Below are 13025 nucleotides of genomic sequence, written 5' to 3'. Positions count from 1 at the left end.
TACGGCTCCGGGCTCAGGCTCCAGTGCGGCCGCTGATTGGCTGCTGAAGGCTTGGTCCCATCCCAGTGACCCCAAAGTGCTGGAGGGAGGGGGTGGGGGTGGCCCAGTGCAAAGTGCATCCCGAAAGCCCCCTGCCTGGAGCCCCTGCGGCTGGCACTTCGGACCCTGTATGACCCGGGACCTCGCTGCCCCGAGACCTCTCGTGTGCCCCGGTAGCTGGGAGCCTCCGGCCCGGAGCGCGGCAGCCCCCTGCTCCGAGCCCTCAGACCGGGACTGCCCCCCCCACCCGAGCCGGGACTTCCTCCCTGCACCCCTGCCCCGAGGCTGCCCGGCGGTCAGGACCGTCGCCCCCATTCTGCTCGGCTGTCTGGATGCTCGGCGGGCTGGGGCCGTGAGGCATCAAGAAGGATCAGGAACACCCGTGTCCGGCCCTGCCTGGGATGTTTGTTCAATGGAGAAGTTGGTGAGTGTGGAGAAGGCTGAAAGGAGGAAGAGAAGCAGCAGCTGAGGAGACAGGTAAAGTCAGTTACCTCCCCCGAGGGGAAGGGGACTGGCGGGGAGGAAGAATCACTGCTTCTTCCTGCCTGCCCTTATCACTCTTCCTTTTGCTACCCCTTCTCAGAGCCCCTTCCTCCTCGCCCCTGGGTCACTGCACCACTCACTGGTTTTTGCTTTCCAGGTTTGAGCTGGCTAGAGGAGACGAGAGAGCAGGAAGGGTCAAGCCACCCACCAGAGAAGCAGCAGAGAGCCTCTGACCAGCATCCTGTATAAAGGTAATAAGCCAGATCTCCCCACCCCATTGTTTATTTCTAGCCCCTATCTCATTAAGCATTGCTTTATTTTCAGCGTGGTTACCTGGAAATGCAAGTCTTTCCTGGCACCCAGTTTCCCAGCAAAAACAAAACTCTGCCGGTGCCTGATCCTTAAGATTTTAATTAATAATAACTTCTCTATCCCAGAAACATATTTTCCCTTCTCTGTACATTGTGTTTTCTTTTTTTCTTTTTCTTTTTTGCATTATCTTTCTGTACACTGTACCATTTACCCTGCTCTGAGACTTTGAGACCTTTTTGTAGCCCCCCCCCCAAACCTTACTCTCAGAGGAATTCCTCAATTCCTTGTTAATTGCTTGTTAATTCTGAATGACTCTGCTTTTTAATTAAACCACAATTTTCTGTTTTCCCCTTATGTCTGCCTATCACCTTTCCTCTAACTCTGTCAGAAAATCTTTTGAGTTAACTAACGGACAAGGGTTTGGTAGAGGAAGATGCGGTAATGGCTTGAAATTTATGACTTTTGGAAAATAACTTGACTTTTTCTGCTAGTGAAAAGTGAATCTGTGTACCTTAATAGTGTGGATAGTATGAAAGCAATATTTGCTCCTGAAGCACATACCTGTAACTAACTCTTCTGGCTTTTATGTGTTTCTGTTGACAGATGTGAATGGGTTCTGAAACTGTTATAAAACGATAAGTAATATCTGTGACACCTTAGATTTTCTAGAAGAACTTACAAAACTTCATACAATATTTTGTTAATCATTTGACACTCAAGAATTTGAAAACAAAGGGATGTTTTGGTGTGTTTAGAATCTAGGGCTTTATTCTTGCACTCTTCATAGATAAGGTTTATTTCAAAATCCTTACAGATAATTTGTTAGATTGAAATTTAAGCATCTAATTCATGTGATCACATTTCTGTCGTCGTATTTTGTTGCTGCTTCTGGAAAATACACCAAAGGTAAGTTTAGGACATTCATGTAATTCCTAAAGAGGGAATATGATCAGGGAAATTATATAAGAGTTAATTCACAAATTAGTCAAGTGAATGACTTCTCTAACATCCAATAACAGGAGTATAAAGTGACTTGTTAATCTCAGAGTTATTTTAATATCTCAGATTGTTTAGGGAATTTCAGGTACAAAGAAGTACTTAAAATAGCAGAAGTTGTTAGGAAATCGTTGATTTACTCTGTTCCACTGGACTTTCTGCCTTTCCCCAAAAGAAATGTATGCCTTTCCTGAGTCTTTTAATTGTGAAGACATTGCTAAAGATACTTTTAAGTGCTCTGAGGGTTTGCATATTCTTGAGACCTGGTACTGGACTCCAAAGGGAGAGTGTATGCTACTGAATGGAATTGAAAATCAGTATCTACCACTGACTGTTCCATGGTGAACATTTAGGGCAGCCTTTATGTGCATATAGGGTCCACTTCACTTCAGTAAAAGCTAGGCAGAAGTCTATAAAAGTTAAAGGCAATTTTCATTATGCAAATATGCAAATCTCCAGAGAGATGCCCAATGATTACTTTAGGAATTTTGTCTTTTAAATGCTAACATATTTGGAATATGTTTTTAAGGTAAAGACAAATGATGTGTTTTCTATTCAGGCCTTCTCACTTACATATTTTTTCTACTTTAGATATGACTCTAGCATGTTTTCATTTGCAAGGGGTGTTACCACCTGAGATGGTAAGGGAGCAGGTCTGTGGCGAGTCAGGCTTGTAAGTTACAGAGAGAACACTGCTTTCTTCTGGTTGCCAGCCAGATCATTCTCATTGCTTAAATAATATTTCATTGCTCCTCTCAGCTTTTAACTGCCTTTCTCTGATTAGGGAATATGTATATAAATCGTTGGCATCTATTCCTAGTATTAGCATGATTGAGAGTGTTTGGTCTAGATTATGCTGAACATTTAAAACGTTTAATATGGGTAATTATTTACCAGCATGGACAGTTAGGTAGTTTATATTTTTCAGATTGGTAGTTAACTTTGTGTTAATTCGATTGCCGTGTATACAGGTTTTTAGAGAAAAAAAAAAAATGGAAAGCGCCTGATTTATTTGATAACCAAATATAGATTTATAGTCACATAGGGGGAATAACTGATTTTAACTGAAGATCTACAGTGATGCATTTAGAGTATGCTGTGGCTCTATACTTACATTCTTTATACCTGAAGTAATACCATGCATGATTATTTAATATTCTATATATATCTATTTTCTTCACGTTTAACTTTGGTAACACAGAAGTTCATACTATTCCTAAAAAGCCTAAAGTCAGATAAGGTTTATATATTACCTAATATCTGACTTACAGACTTTTATTTCATTTTCAGCTGAAGACACTCCCTACGGAGAATGATTGTCTCTTTTTTTGCAAACCTTCTAGGTACTGATGTAAGGCTGCTAAGATGATAAAGCCGGACAGGGGTTAATATGATAATATTGACAAGACCTCCTCATTTACAACATTTGTGATTTAAGCCTTGAGTTGAGTCTGCATAGTGAATTATACAATTTCCTTTCTTGCCTCCTTCACATTCCATGAAAATGGTTGGTTTTTCTGCTGGAACATTTGAGAATTATAGATAAGTTGTGCATGATAACACATCCTTGTGTTACGCAGAGGCCCAGTAATTTGGAGGAAATATGAATACCCTTACTTGTTTTAGAACATAAACACCATGCTAACCATGAGGAGTGATACTAGAAAACACTTCTACTTTATTTTGGGTTCCAGGCTCTTGATCATATCAATAGTGCTGGTCAACATAGACCTCGGCCATGTTGTACACTTTGGGCCTTACAGTGTTTCTGCAGCCGTCTTCCCTCTTAGAACTTGTGACCCAATGGTGTTTTTTTTTTTTTTTTTTTCCTCAGAGCCAATATCCTTGGAGTTGCTGATTTTATTTTCTTACCAGCCTGTATATCTCTGTCTGTTCTACAAAGAAATGCTTATTTCCTTTTTTGAGTAGCAAGCTGTTATCTTGTTTCTAGTGGTGTGAAATCTGAAAGCACAGTTCTAATTTGTATCACCTAATCCAAAAATATGTGGACTTTTAGTGAAAATAATATGCAAAGAGCCATTAGTGACTAATCATTTATGCCAGAGGAAATCGGGGACATGTGGCAAATCTGGTGAAAGTTTTATACAATTTTAGACAGGTCTTAAATATATTTTATATTATAGTTATTTTACTCTTCACTCTGTTCTGTGAATATAAACTTCTTTTAATTATGTGAAGCAAGAAGTTTAGTTTTAACTTAATGAAGTTCCTTTGGCATCTTTATAGAATTTAGTGTTAACATCTTATTTTTTATTCTTTTAAAATGCTTATTTTTGAGAGAGGGAGAGAGACAGCGCAAGTGGGAAGGGGCAGAGAGAAAAAGGGGGAGACATATTATCCGAAGCAGGCTCCAGGCTCTGAGCTGTCAGCACAGAGCCCAATGTGGGGCTTGAACCCACGAACCGTGAGATCATGACCCGGGCTGAGGTCAGATGCCCAACCGACTGAACGAACCACCCAGGTGCCTCAGTGTTAATTTTAATTCCTAAATGTATACTTTCTAGTATGGTCAACAGTGTAAAAGCTCAGAGGCCTGCATTGTTTCCTTTTGACCTGACGTAGATTAGAAAAGATGGATTCGTAAAATTTAAACAACACAATTCACCACACTATTCTGCAGTAAAACCTCATATAAAAATGATAGACATTGGGGAAGTGGCTCATTTTGATACATAATTCTGAAGTCTTGTCTGCATGGTTTGTTTTTTGTTTTTTGTTTCTTGTCTTTTCTGACTGAAACCTGGAATGGGATTTCTAAGATTATACCCTCAGAATTTTAGTCATTGTGAGTCATTAATTTAAAAACAGCTTACACTGTACATTTATTTCTTTAGAAAATAGCCTCCTTGGCCATATTCTATTATTTTATAGGTGACTTCTTCATGAACTATCAGATTTTCAAATGTGCACTCCTTGAGAATATAGACTTTTCTCCATTTTCCTGTGTCTGGACTTCTCTGTGATTTTTTTTTTTTTTTTAGTATTTATTTTTGAGAGAGAGAAAGAACACGTGCAGAGGAACAGGGGAGGGGCAGAGAGAGAGGGAGACAGAGGACCTGAAGTGGGCTATGCAGTGACAGTGGAGAGCCCGATGCGGGGCTTGAACTTATGAACTGTGAGATCATGACCTGAGCCAAAGTCGGACACTTAACTGACTGAGCCACCCAGGCACCCCAACTTCTCTCTGATTTTTTAAATAGCATGTTTAGCACTAGATATTATATTTACTTTTTAAGTTCAATGGTCTTTTTTTTTTTTAATGTATTCATATGTGGATAGCTATACTCTATTAAGTGCAAACTCTCCTAAAATAACACCAAGATAAAAATTAATTACTTGTCTGGTGCTTTGGACTATTAGGATGTTTTGGTAATGGTAATTAAGTCATTGCCTTTCATAATTTAAGGGATGCAGCTGACAAAGGACTCTGTGTGCATGGTATGTGTGTCTTGTTTTTTTTTCCAGTAAAAACTATTGCATCTAAAGTGCTCTTTTGGTTTAAACCTATAGTTATTGTTTATAGCACTTGGTATTGTCAGAAAAGGGAAACATGATCTTAACATTTTTAGGTGTATCTAATTTATTTTAAGTATGCAGAACTCTCTAGTAAAGTTTTACCAGGGGGCGACACCAGTGGCCAAGGCCTAGCAGTGTGCCAAACACATGTCAGGGGCTCCGTGGACTTTCATCTGTCTGATTGAAGTAGCCCATACGGCATTATTGCAAGTTATTGTGGTTTGTGCATCTTTCTTGTTCAGAGAAATAGTCACTTCATCCTTTAACACAAAGCCTTTTCTTGATACTATTAATAAGTCAGTACCATTTCATATTCCCCTCAACCCCCACTTTGCATGCCCTCCTCCCCACTTACCCCCTCTGCCTCCATGGAAGGGGCGATGGGTAGATAGAAGGCCTAAGAACAAGATTCCTAAAGGCTTGAAACCATGGAGAGCTATCTCCGCTTCTCTTGGGAGGCAGGGGATACCAAGGACACCCTTAGAAGTAAGGCAGCCAGTGCCATTGATTTTTGCAATGTAGATGTAGCTCATGTGGAAAATAATCACCTGTTCCTTTGTGGAAAATGCTGGAGGCTTATCATTGGAGACCTCGGTTTGCATTTTTTAAACAAATTTTTATTTTAGTATAGTTTTAGACTTACAGAAAAATTGCACAGACAGTACAGAATTCCCATATACTCCACACCCAGTTGCCACCAACAGCTTATATTAATAGATGGATTTGTCACAATTAATGAACCAACAATGAGCATTATTATTAATTAAAATCCATATCGTGTTCACACTTCTTTAGCTTTTACCTAATATGCTTTTTCTGTTCCAGGATCTCATCTAGGATACCACATTACATTTAGCCTTCTTGTTTCTGTAAGCTCTTCTTGGCCATGACAATTCCACAGACTTCCTTGTTTTTGATGGCTTTGACATTTTGAGGAGCACTGGTCAGGTATTTTGTAGAATGTCCCTCAGCTGGAATTTGTGTGGTGTTTTTCTCATGATTAGGGGGGTTATGGGCTTTGGAGAGAAAGATCACCACGGTAAATTGCCATTCTCCTCATTCCATGCTTGTCACGTGACTTGGCACTGCTGCCTGTTAACCACGATCACCAGGCTGAGGCAGTGTTTTTCAGGTTTCTTGCCGTAAAGTTGTTCTTTCCCTCCTTTTCCATGCTGTCCTCATGGGAAGGAAATCTCTACATGGCCCACACTAGAGGAGAAGGGAGTTATGCTCTACGTCCCTGAGTAGGGGGGATCCATGCAATTATATGGAATTCTGTACAGGAGATTTGTTTCTGCTCCATCCTTTATTTATTCAATCAGAGCATTATGGGCCTGTTGGTATTTATTCTAGACTTTGGGTTAGAATCCATACCGCTTATATTTATCTTGTTCAAGTTGTTCCAGCTTAGCTACTAAGAGCTCTTGTGGTTGGCCCATGTTCCTGTGACATTCCCCCATCACTGCATTTCTCTTTGAGCACTTCCTTTTTGGCACAGTGAGATGCTCCAGGCTCATATTGTATATTTCCTGCCCCACCCACTTTTAGAATTGGGCATCTCTGTAAGGATAGTTCTGCATTTTTTGCAGCTTGCCTTGTAGGAGTTGTTCTGATCATGTCTAATTCTCTAACTCATTTTTTTAAGAAATGGTGGTCCGTTTTAAGTTAAATATTGTTTCCAAGTGCGTGCTGGCCAAGTCTTTGGCCTTGGAAAAAGGAAAGGGTCAAAGTGGACTATATACTGATGTGGATTGGTTGTAAATTCTGGTGTGCAGCCAGCGGCACCTAGGACTGCCACTCTTCCCCATAGTACATCAGGTTGTCAGGTTTTCAGGTGGCCCAGCCTTTCCTGTTTAAGTGATGGAGGGCTTAGCATACCTACCCTACTGGGATGGGGTGGGGTAGTAGTTCTCCCAGTGAGTAATTTCTAGAGTGATTTGAGCATAAAGTGTGGAAGTCACTTAGCATGTGCTCTTAACCTTAATGGAGTTCATAGACCTAGGGTTTAATCTATATGAAGAAAGATCCTTTTTTTCTTTCAATTGTAGAGAGGATTTTTCCAGAATTCATATAGGGAAGCTGGCAAGGATGTTGTTAATCTTTTACGCAGTTTGATGTATATATAAAGGAATAACCATTTCAAAATGATTAACATAATGCTTTTTAGGGCATATGAAGAACCAGCATTTAAAGATATACTCTCCTTTTGGTTGTCATAGATTCCATTTTGGCCCTGACCACCTACTATATTGAATGAACACATACTTTCATTTTTGTCCTGTTTAGAAAAGAGCACACGCCTAACAGTGTCAGTTAAAAAGTAATTCAGATGAAGCAAGCCTGAAAATATATTCTGAATAGAGCAAAAATAAGATAAAAGGAACCTGTACTTGCATCTGAATTTCAAATGTGTGATTTTTTTTTTTAATTTACTCTTTTTCAAAAAACTGCCCTTTTAAGAAAAAAAAATCCTGAAAATACACCATATCCGTACCAGTTTGGAGATTAATGTAATGTAAGAACTGACCTGAGTTCTTTCTCTGCTCTGGAAGTTTGATAGAAAGCACTAAAATTTAAGCTCATCGAAAGGTAGAGTGTGTAGGCATCTCTGATTTTTTATTATTTTTAGGAATCTTCCCATAATTGGTATTTGTTTTTAGGTTAAGAAAGCTCAATCACGCTGCAATCTGGACACACTCTGAGCCTTCTCCTCACAATGCTGTATGTGCACAATGGTTATTAGGCAATCCACGTATCAGAAGAAGGGACATTCTTCCACAAGGTAAGTGACTGAAGGTTATTGGTCATCTGTGCAGTTCTGGGGAGGAAAATCCATATAGCTTTTGCTTTTCCCTTCAAAGCAGCTAACATATACTAAACACAACACTTGCTAAAAGAAAATCCAGGTTTTTGTTTGTTTATTTTTTATACTGTTTGAATCTTACATAGTAGACCTCATTTAAGAGCCAAGATAATGGTCTCATTTAAAAAAAAAAAATCTGTTAAAGCTGATTTTGAGTATATAGTAGTAGTTTTCATTAATTTCTTCCAGTGGTATTCAGTGTCTTTACTTATAACTCTAAAAATACACAGAAACCTATTCCAAAAGGGTTTTTGGTCATTTTTAAGATGAGAGACTTAGTTTTATAGTGTTGATTGAAAAAGTAATTAAGCAAAGGGATAAGGGGGAAAATCATGTTTATTAAGGAGACAAATTGTTAGGAAATTTCTCATTTCCAAATTTTCTCTGAGGAGATAGCTCTTTGTAATAGTAGCCTGATATTTTTAAATTATATTACTTAATAGGAATACGAGTTTGAAATAACTATTTTCACTTTATGAAACAACATAGGACATTTGATTGTATTCTTAAGCTGTGATGATTTGACCTAGGTCAGGCTTAAGTTTACCTTTGCACAATCTATAGCAAGAGGTTTTGCAAGATAAATTATTATTGGTAACAAGATTATCCCAAGATGTCTAACCTACATAGGAGACCAAAATGTCTTTAAAGGACTTTATCACATAATTTTTTATTTTTAGAAATGGAAGCCGCCTAATTAGGAGATGAGTCTAATCTATTCCTTAAAATTAGCCCAGATGGAATGGCTTCTTAGAAGCGTGTTAGTTTAAGCTTCTGTAAGCTTCTGTAAAGCTTAAAAACCCACTGAAAAAGTTTTTGTACACACATGTAAGGGCCACTTTTCACAATTCACTTTGGACTTTTTCCTCTTTGCATGAAGGAGATCTCATTTTATATTGAGCCTGAGTGCACACCTCTTTTGTGACCTGTTAGAGGGTGCAGAAGTCCAGGACACTACTTTTTCTTTAAAATGATTTTTTTTCATGTGGTGGTGTTTCGATTCTTACAGTTTTTGTTTTTTTTTTTTTAATCTCACTTGGATTTTCTACATTTTCTTTTTTTTTAATTAATTTGTTTTTGAGAGGGGAGGGGGCAGACTGAGGATCCGAAGTGGGCTCTGCACTGACAGCAGAGAGCCCGAACAGGGGCTCAAACTCATGAACCGTGAGATCATGACCTGAGCCAAAGTCAGATGCTTAACTGACTAACCACCCAGGTGCCCCGATTCTTAGAGTTTTTAGATATTTTGTGTTATCTTGGTACTTTGCCAATTAGAGTAAAACTTTTAGAAAACTGAAATTAGAAAAGTAGAAAAGATAACATGGCAGAAGAAGAGGGGTGGTAAATCATGCATCAAATAACAAAGTGGGGAGGATAGAAAGAAACGAACAAAAGGAAAATGCATACTCTCTATGCATTTTACTTTACCCCACGCACTTCTTTCCCCCCCAAACCTTTCACCCTTTGGAGCTAAAAATAAAATATTGAAATACTTTAGGGGACTCATCTGAAGTTTTTCATTTTTTTTTTTAAACTGCTTCTCATAGTCTTTAATCTTAATAGGCTATGAATTGACCATTTGATACCCTGCATTCACTCACTGATCTGTGATCGAGTCCTTGAATGGTTTATAACTGCATGCATTAGGGAAATTAACTCTTTTTAAAAATTTTTTTAAGATGTTTGTTTATTTTTGAGAGAGAGAGAGAGAGAGAGAGAGAGAGAGAGAGAGACAGAGCATGAGTGGAGGAGAAGCAGAGAGAGAGGGAGGTACAGAATCTGAAGCAGGCTCCAGGTTCTGAGCTCAGCACAGAGCCTGACGGGGGGCTCGAACTCAGGGATCATGAGATCATGACCTCATGGTCATGGAGTGGAGGAAGTCACATGCTTAACCGACTGAGCCCTGTCCACCACCGCCCACCCCCCCCTCCGCCCCCCACAGTGCCCCAGGGAAATCAAACTCTTAAGACGAGCACTCACCTGACTACTCTGTTGTCTCCCATTTTCTGACTGCCCAGCATCACCTTCCATTATACCTAAAATAATGCTGCTATGTTCATAGGATGTTTGCTTTGAGTTTTCAAAAGACTACAGAAGAAATTTCCTGTAACCGCAACTTAAGGCATTATGCCTGGCTTTTTGTTTGAAATCTTTTATAATCTTTGGGAAGCTACCAAAGTTCCGGTTATAGGAGGTGCATATTAATTAGTTGTAGTAGGATGAACTGTCATGACTAAGATTTACATGATTTAACAATGGAAAATTCTGTGCTATTTAATAGACACTGCAAGGAGCCAAGTATTCTAAACTTCACATATTCTACTTGCCCTTAAAGGCTATTCCCTGTGACCTAATGAATCCTTGGTAAAAAGTGGACTCAGCTAGGATGTTACACCACCATTGTCGAAGGAACCCTGAACTCCAGGAAGAATTGCAGATTCAGGCTGCAGTGGCTGCCGGGGATGTTCACACAGTACGAAAGATGTTAGAACAAGGCTATTCTCCAAATGGCCGGGATGCTAATGGCTGGACCCTTCTTCATTTCTCTGCAGCAAGAGGGAAGGAAAGATGTGTTCGAGTATTTCTAGAACATGGAGGTGAGTTTTCTGGAAGCAAACCTTTTTTGTCAAGGAGAAACTTAAATTATATTTAGTTTAAATATATGTGCACATGTATATAATGTTTAATGCTTCCCTTTGGTTGATACCCACCTTCTCATTCTCTCCTTTGTGAAGATTTGTTGTAGGTGTGCTGCGTTTTGCTTAAAACCAGATTGTTTAAAGCGCAATTTGGTGAATATAATGTGCTTCCCCCGCCTGTAACTGTATTTATACACAGCCAGATTTTCCTGGGTCATTTCAAGTAAAAGCAACCCTCCATGTTGTCCGGCTGCTTCTGTTTCGGAAGCAGAAGTGGTTGTGGTACCCACAATTAGAGAGTTGCACAAGTTTCCCGTTTGATAATTGCTCATGCAAACAGACCTAGGAGGGGTCCCTTTAAGTGTCATGCCCTTAATGAAGTCCTATCTTTTGAAGTTACCTCTTTAAAAAAAAAAACTTTTGGATGGCATCTTTTATTACTGTTTTAGAGCTCCTGCCTTTTCCAGATCTGTACATAGTTTGTAGGTTAGAAGATAGATTATCTGAGGTCTTGTTGTGTATAAATATACACATTTGGGAATGACATCTGACATTTTATGCTTTTGCTTTGAAAATCTGTGCATTCCCATAGTTAACAATTTCCATAATAATAAGAACTAATAATTATCCCAGACTAGTTTACTTTTTTCCCCAGTTGAATTTCTTAATTTTCCAAAGATGGGCTAGATGTGTTCTGTATTCATACCCATGTTATCTTTGTAAAATATGGTGTAAAGCAGCTTATTTGGGACTCAGGTTCCACACATGCCCCTTCCGGGGCCTGCATTGCTCTTTGACAACCATTTGGTTTTGTTTTAAGGTGTGCTATGTTATGAGATGAGTCAGCCTTGTAAACCCACCTGAAGTACAGAAAACTTGAGAAGTCCCAGGGCTCTCTTGAAGGTCGTGCGAATTACGTGAAACTAGGGACATGGAGGCTGTGAGTGGGAACTAATTGCAGGGCGATGCTAAGCCCGGGACCCTGGGTCTTCACACATCCCAGGGGTTCTGTAACAGCAACTAAATCCCTGAAACGGTGGATCGTTGACGGCCCAGCCATTCGCTGTCCCATGCCTGCTGTGTAGCTGTCCTCCCTCCCTCCTGCCACCCTGGCTCTTCCCTCAGTTCACCTTCCTCTTTAGAAACCTCAGTCCTGATGTTGATGAAGGGGAAATATGGAGAGGAACAGGAGAAAGATCAGGGAAATTGAAAGCCATAGGATCTGAAAAATTCTGGCAGTGCTTACCAAGATCAGAGTTGACATTTTTTTTTAATGTTTATTTTTGAGAGGGAGAGAGACAGAGTGCAAGCGAGCAAGCAGGGAGAGGTAGAGAGAGACACACACACAGAGTCTGAAACAGGCTCCAGGCTCCCAGCTTCGAGCTGTCAGCACAGAGCCTGACACGGGGCTTGAACTCATGAACTGTGGGATCATGACCTGAGCTGAAGTTGGGCGCTCTGTCAGCTGAGCCACCCAGGTGACCCCAAGAGTTGACAACCTAGTCCTGTTACTTTCTGCTTCTGCCAGCCTTGCTTTTAAGCAATTAACTAAAGGGGAAAAAAAAGTCAAAGTAACATTACTGTGTCTCCTTAAATAAAACAGTTTTCAAATGAATCACAAATAAAGCCAAAGACCCCTTTGCCCAACTCCCAATCCTTTCTGCCTGCCCCTCTCAGAAGTAACCATAGGTATGAGTTTGGGATAATTTCCTCATATTGTTACTTATACTTACAGAAAATATGTCATATTGTGTTGTGTGTGGTTTTAGAACATAAAATGATATTGTACTGACCATGGTATCCTGCAGTTGTTTTCTGCTGAACTGTACAACTTAAGATTTTTTCTAAATAAGGGATTGGCAAACTCCTGTAAAAGACCAGATAGGAAATATTTTAGGCTTTGCAGACCCTACTGTCTCTGTCATAAATACTCCACTCTGCCTTTGTAGGTAGCATGAAAGTGGCCATAGACAATTTGAAGCAAATAAGTATGCCTGTGTGCAAATAAAACTTCATGAAAACAAATGGTGGGCCAAAGTTGGCCTGTGGGCCACAGTTTTCTGAACCCTGCGTCCTCACTCACCCTCCCCTCTGTGTAGCCATGGGTGGGTGTGTGTGTGTGTGTGTGTGTGTGTGTGTGTGTGTGTGTGTGTGTG

General features: G+C 39.9%; 1 protein-coding gene across 2 annotated transcripts in view; it reads left to right on the top strand.

The window, feature by feature from the left end:
• The first annotated feature begins 12 nt into the window (after window positions 1-12).
• Window positions 13-13025, top strand: part of ASB7 (ankyrin repeat and SOCS box containing 7) — a 56638-nt gene continuing 43625 nt past the window's right edge. Inside the window, exons 1-4 of one of the 2 annotated variants that reach the window (XM_049614010.1) lie at window positions 13-516; window positions 680-773; window positions 8028-8149; window positions 10566-10827. In XM_049614010.1, coding sequence (XP_049469967.1) covers window positions 10617-10827 — 211 coding nt within the window. In that variant the 5' untranslated portion in view covers window positions 13-516; window positions 680-773; window positions 8028-8149; window positions 10566-10616. The remainder of the gene's footprint in view (window positions 517-679; window positions 774-8027; window positions 8150-10565; window positions 10828-13025) is intronic. The other variant, XM_049614009.1, reaches the window with a different exon arrangement.

The sequence above is a fragment of the Panthera uncia genome (genome assembly GCF_023721935.1).
Source record: "Panthera uncia isolate 11264 chromosome B3 unlocalized genomic scaffold, Puncia_PCG_1.0 HiC_scaffold_1, whole genome shotgun sequence".
NCBI lineage: Eukaryota > Metazoa > Chordata > Mammalia > Carnivora > Felidae > Panthera > Panthera uncia.
This window is presented reverse-complemented; position numbering and strand designations above follow the sequence as displayed.